This window comes from Dasypus novemcinctus, chromosome 3 (genome assembly GCF_030445035.2).
Source record: "Dasypus novemcinctus isolate mDasNov1 chromosome 3, mDasNov1.1.hap2, whole genome shotgun sequence".
In the NCBI taxonomy this organism is placed as follows: Eukaryota; Metazoa; Chordata; class Mammalia; order Cingulata; family Dasypodidae; genus Dasypus; species Dasypus novemcinctus.
The window spans coordinates 32988452-32994810 of NC_080675.1; the positions used below are offsets into that span (position 1 = coordinate 32988452).

Genomic DNA, 6359 nt, shown 5'->3' on the forward strand with positions numbered 1-6359 from the left:
TGTGCCATAGCCCTTAAAACAATGGATCACTGCCACAAGTTAAAAACGCCTGACAAGACTCAGGAACACAATAAACAGATAAAGGGCTGAGACCAGCCAAGGCCCTAACTATAATGTCTATGGAAAGGCAAATCCTTGAAAGAGAAATCTTTTCACTTACCTATGAGAAGGTAAGAAAGGAAGTAGGCAAATGATAAATTCAGTAAGGTCAACTAAAAAACACTTGAAGCAGATGCTAAATTGTCATTGTAAACATGCTCCAATCAGGTTAGGAAACTTGAAAATTGGGTCTTTCAATTTTCAGTGACACCAGAAGCTGGTATATATTAAAGTAACCTATTTTTTAAAGCAGAACAAGGATGTGAATGATTACTGAAGTAGACCAGTTTTATAGTACATTTTATTGAAAGCCTAACAACACTTCAGGAGTTCAGGAGAACACTCTAAGAAGCAATTTCATGAGGAACATAATATAAAATTATTCACTCCTGGGATCTAGCCTACATAATTCAAAGAAAGAGATGTAAAGCAACTTTTACATTTCTTTTTTTGCCTTAATTCATTCACTTCCCCTACCAAATATGTCTTCCCCACTTCTTTCAGTTTACTGGGCTTCAAAGCCCAGCTCAAGTCTCACCACCTCACCGGAGCCTTCCCCACCTCTTCCAGCCAACAGATTCCTTCCTTCTCTGAATGAGCCCCTGTAGCACTCACTCTATATTCATTTGTTAATGAAATTTTTCACTGATGTAAAGCCAGCTTTATACTACATACTTTCAGCATCAGCTCCCCCTTCTCAACCCACATTGTTTCTCCTAGTAACCTCTACTCTAGAATTTAACTCCATAAGTTTACTCATTGTATTTAGTTCACGTTAGTGAGAACACACAACATTGGTGCTTTTGTATCTGGCTTATTTCATTCAATGTAATGTCTTCAAACTTAACCTTTTTTAATGCCATGGATCCCTTATCAAAATAACATTTTGGGGAGCAGAAGGTACTATTTTTTCAGTGACTAAAAAAAGCTTTTATCAAATTCTTATGTGAAAGTTTCCACCTCTCCATATAAATGTATATCTGGAATCCCAAGCAAAATATACAAACATGGTTCCTTTTACCTTTACTATTTGAAATAATGCCATACAAAAAAGGACTGCCAGGATGATTTCTAGACCAAAGACCAGAATTGCAAGGCATTGATACTTTAATACAGCCTAGGGATCTGGGCAGAATTAAAAGAAGTCCATCGATATACCTCTTTGGATTAAATCATCACCCTTAGATGATTTAGGGCCTTCTAATTTCTAAGGTCCTGAGAGACAAGACATGAGCTGATGTAACAAGACTAATAGTCAGGGACGCAGACTTGGCCCAGTGGTTAGGGCGTCCGTCTACCACATGGGAGGTCCGCGGTTCAAACCCCGGGCCTCCTTGACCCGTGTGCAGCTGGCCCATGTGCAGCGCTAATGCGCACAAGGAGTGCCACCCCACGCGCAAGGATTGCGCCCCATAAGAAGAGCCGTCCAGAGCAAAAGAAAGTGCAGCCTGCCTGAGTGGTGCCGCACAGAGAGAGCTGACGCAGCAAAGATGACGCAACAAAAAGAAACACAGAATCTGGTGCTGCTGACAACAGAAGCAGACAAAAAGAAGAACACACAGCAAATGGACACAGAGAACAGACAACTAGGGCGGGGCAAGGGGGAAGGGAAGAGAAATAAATAAAATAAATCTTAAAAAAAAAAATAAAGAAAGACTCATAGTTAAAAATCAATAGTAGGAGTACAAAAGGAAGAAGAGCAAAAGATCCAGGAATTGGGGGGAGGATTATATCTTTATTTTAAATAACTTCTAGAAATTTAAGATTTTTAAATTATGAATGCAGTCAACAAACCACAGGAGCATTAGCATTATATATGTTCTTTTGACTCTATCTGAAATGAGAGATATTTTATATCATATTACAGTCTCATTACAGATGTGTCAAAACATCATTTTCAGTTATCACTACTTCTACATTGTGGTAGTTCTTAGATGGCCACTAGATCACATGTGATCATAATCTTCCTGTCTAGATGCTTGTGTGATGAGGCTGGACAACTATGAGACAACACTCCCCTGGTAATCATTCAGCCATCAACAAGTGACATCTCACATTGGTGGCTCAGGCATCTATGTGCTTCCCAATATTCCTCACAACTAACTGTTAATCAAAGACCCACTCTACAGTTTAATGTTCCTATTCAAACTAAGCAAAAACAGACCCATGTGTTGTTTTTACTTTCTAAAGTTTTAACTTAATATTTTAAATGATCTTGTTAATTTAATGTACTAATTTTTTAAAAGTACATATTACTGTACTACAAATTTAATATTTTGATAATTGCATTTCAATGTCATTATTATTCCTTGTAATGATATGTATTTTACGTTAAACACTCAAAAGCATTATTCTTTTTTTTTTAAGGAGGTACAAGAAACCTAACCCAGGACCTCATATATAGGAAGCAGGTGCTCAACCACTGACCTACATCTGCTTCCAAAAACATCATTTTGATAAGGGATCCATGGCAGTGGTACTGCAGGGACAGTTACTGGACATTGTATGTCCTCCCATGGCCCACTGGGGAGACTGGGGGAGAGTGTAAACTACAGTGTGGACAGTTAACCATGTGGTGCAGCAGTGCTCAGAGATGTATTCATCAAGTGCAGTGAATGTCCCATGATGATGGAGGAGGTTGTTGTTGTGGGAGGAGTGGGGTGAGGGGTTGGGGGGTATATGGGGACCTCATATTTTTTAAATGTAACATTAAAGAAAATAAAGACAAAAAATAAAATAAAATAAAATAAAGGTTAAGCTTGAAGACGTTACATTGAATAAAATAAGCCAGATACAAAGGGACAAATACTGTATGGTCTCACTAATATGAACTAAATACAATGAGTAAACTCATGGAGTTAAACCCTAGAGTAGAGGTTACTAGGAGAAAGAAAATGGACTGAGAAGGGGGAGCTGATAGTGAAAGTATGCAGAATGTTTAATAAAATGGCTTGTAAATGCTGGGAAACAGAGTTGATAGTAACGCATTAGAGTAAGTATAAATGGAGTAGTCCAGAGAGGCTTATGTCAATTGAAAGAAAGAGTATAATCTAGGGACTATATGACATAGTGATTTCAATGGTGGATGATGATTATGATTAATAGAACAACAAGAATGTTCCTCTATTACAAGATGTTAAGAATATGAAGATACATGGAAAAATACAACTGTTACATATAGACTACAGTTAACAGTAATATAGTAATAGTTTTATAGCAATGGCAAAGAAGGCACTATATTAATGCCAAGGGTCAATAACAGGAATGTATAAGGGGATATGGAATTTCTCCCTTTGGAGAGTTCTGAAATGAACTAAGCTGTTGACAGCACAACTCTGTGATGAAACTGAAAGCCACTGAGGGTACACTTTGGACAGATTGTAAGACAGGGGACCATATGACACGAACCCCATGGTAAATGATGGACTATGGTTAACAGTACAAATATGAGGCCATTATTTCATGAACTGTAAGAAAAATACAATAGAGTATTTATTACAAGGAGTTAACAGCAGGATGGTTTGTGGAAATAATACCCCAAATATAACCTATGACTATAGATAGCAATAATATTATGACAACATTCTTTCATCAATTTTAAAAACTGTGTCACAACAACGTAAGATGTTGCTGGTAGGGCAACGGATGGGAATCCTGTATGGTATGCATGATTGTTTTATAAACTCACAACCTCTTTTAAAAAAATGGTTAAGAAGGTTAAGAACTCCTGATCTCAGGTGATCTAAAGCATAAAATCTTTATAATTCATCCAGGTAGTTAACAGTAAGTTCACTAACAAAGTTAGTTACTGAGTACCTAGTCTAATAAGGTTGAACCATTTAAAATTGCCAATATTTAACTGTTCCCAACCTACCAAAATGGCAGTTTCATATGGTTCAGCATAATACTTATCAGGCCCAAACTCTACTATTAAGAGAGGTGATTGTGGAGTAAAAGAATTATCTTAAGAATGGAGAGACTGATGCTTACAGCAGAAGTTTAAAATTTTGTGAAATGAAAAAGCAGCAAAACACAGAAAGAAAAAAGTACTAGGAAGGCAAAGTGACCCGAGGGAATTATCCACTTAATTATCCTGATCAAGAATGACCCAAATATAGCATTGAATCTCTATTATTTTCTATGACCTACCCATGGTGAAAAGCCCTTCCCCAAAGTTCCATTAATTTTTTTTTCCAAATTACAGTAAATAAATGATCTCCTTATAATAAAAAGTCCACCTTAAATTCAATAATGCCTTACATTTGTATTGTACCTTACCATTTACAAAGTGATTTCACACATTATTCCATTTGATTCTAACTACCCCTTCCAAAGTAGCCCAGGAGATATTGTCCCCAATTTTCAGGTTACACAGCACACATATATCCAAGAGGATGCACAGAGAATTTTAAAAACTAATCTTTAAGTCAGCCTTTCTATTTCTTCTGTGTCAAGTAATAACATTAGGGAAGGAAATAGCAAAGTGCTTGAAAATCTAGGAGAAGTGGGTCTGAATCCCAAACCACAGCTTACTGTCCATGCACCCCTGAGATGTTTTTTGATATTTGTAAGGCTAATTTAAGAAAGTGAGAATAACAACATCTTCAGAGTAAATGAGATACAACGTCTAAAGCCCTTACAATCTACAGCAGCTGCACCTATCTCTAGCCTCCATTTTTTTTTCCAAAGATTTCTTTCTTTCTTTCTTTCTTTATTTATTTATTTATTTCCCTCCCCTTCCCCCCCCCACCCCGGTTGTCTGTTCTCTGTGTCTATTTGCTGAGTCTTCTTTGTCCACTTCTGTTGTTGTCAGCGCACAGGAATCTGTGTTTCTTTTTTTTTTGTTGCATCATCTTGTGTCAGTTCTCCGTGTGTGCAGCGCCATTCCTGGGCAGGCTGCACTTTCTTTCACACTGGGCAGCTCTCCTTATGGGGCGCACTCTTTGAGCGTGGGGCTCCCCTACACGGGGGACACCCCTGCGTGGCAGGGAACTCCTTGCGTGCATTAGCACTGCACATGGGCCAGTTCCACACGGGTCAAGGAGGCCTGGGGTTTGAACCACGGACCTCCCATGTGGTAGACAGAAGCCCTAACCACTGGACCAAGTCTGCCACCCCTATCCTCCATTTTATTACGAGGATCCAGCCATCAAGAAACTCGACTCTTATGTAAAAGACCTTTGGAAAACAATGTGGTTCAGTAGACACAGCACATACATATTATAGGATTCCAAAGGCCTACCCCAAGTTACCCTGACCCCTTTCTATTACCATGCATTCTATCATTGTCAAGGCTTTTGAAGAAGTTAGCAAAAAATAACCAATATTACAGAGTTTAGAAACTTGACTTCTCTTCAATATCTAAAACTTCCAAAATCTCCTACTCTGGGAGCTCTGATTAAGAGTTCACCACCAACCACCCACATTTTACAACATCCAAAGCTGATGTTTGCTCATGAGCCCAGAAACAGAGCCTAATCTCATTTCGGATGGCTGACAGGGACCAAACAGTAAGATCTTGAATTAGATTACAGATAGAAATTAAACCAGAGTCAGTGACAAAGCAAGAATACTGGGTAAAATAATATTTGAGAAAAAGAGAATTATTTCCCATCTACTTAAAGACAAAGGATCAAAAGTAGGCTTATTACTTACTCTTGGCTTACCACCTCCTCATCCTCTGAGGATGATGCTGTTTCCTCCAGGTCCCGGGCCATCACGACTGGCATTTCCTTTAGGGTCTGTCATGCAGTCAGTAAATGGGGGCCTCAGAGACCTTTCCTTGCAGATTCACTGGCTCAAACAATTTGAGTGGCACAGATTCCTGCAAGAAAGTTAATTGACCTCCAACACAATGCAGTGGTCTATTTGACTACTGATTATTGCTATCTTCCAATTATTGAAAATGAATATATATACCTATATGGCACCTATCTTCTATCATAGTGCCTCAATTTTTTTCAAACATACAGTCTGTACTGTATGTATTTGAAGAGCGGCTACTAAGTTCAAGTCTCTCATTCTTTTTTTATATGCTAGTCTAATACGTACCAAAAGAAAAGACTCACTTAACTTTTAGGGAAGTTTGAGGTAGGTGATTGATTCTCTAAAACATAAGTTCCCTGCATGAAAAACCTGACCTGGGTTAAAAATAAAAATTCAAAGCTTAAGACCCTTGCAAATATTTCTTTAGACTCTATGACAAGCACAAAGGCAAAATGCCCACATGTTCCAAGGGAAATAAAATTCAACAGCTGAAC

The 6359-nt window shown here is 38.2% G+C and overlaps 1 protein-coding gene across 50 annotated transcripts in view; it reads right to left on the reverse strand.

The window, feature by feature from the left end:
- TTLL5 (tubulin tyrosine ligase like 5) overlaps positions 1-6359 on the reverse strand; it is a 349192-nt gene that overhangs the window by 341645 nt on the left and 1188 nt on the right. For all 50 annotated transcript variants that reach the window (XR_011648300.1, XM_058293031.2, XM_071213776.1 and 47 more), the window contains exon 2: positions 5755-5923. Coding sequence is in view for 42 of the 50 variants with exons in the window: in XM_058293031.2 (XP_058149014.1) it covers positions 5755-5828 (74 nt within the window). In the remaining 8 variants the exon portion in view is untranslated. The remainder of the gene's footprint in view (positions 1-5754; positions 5924-6359) is intronic.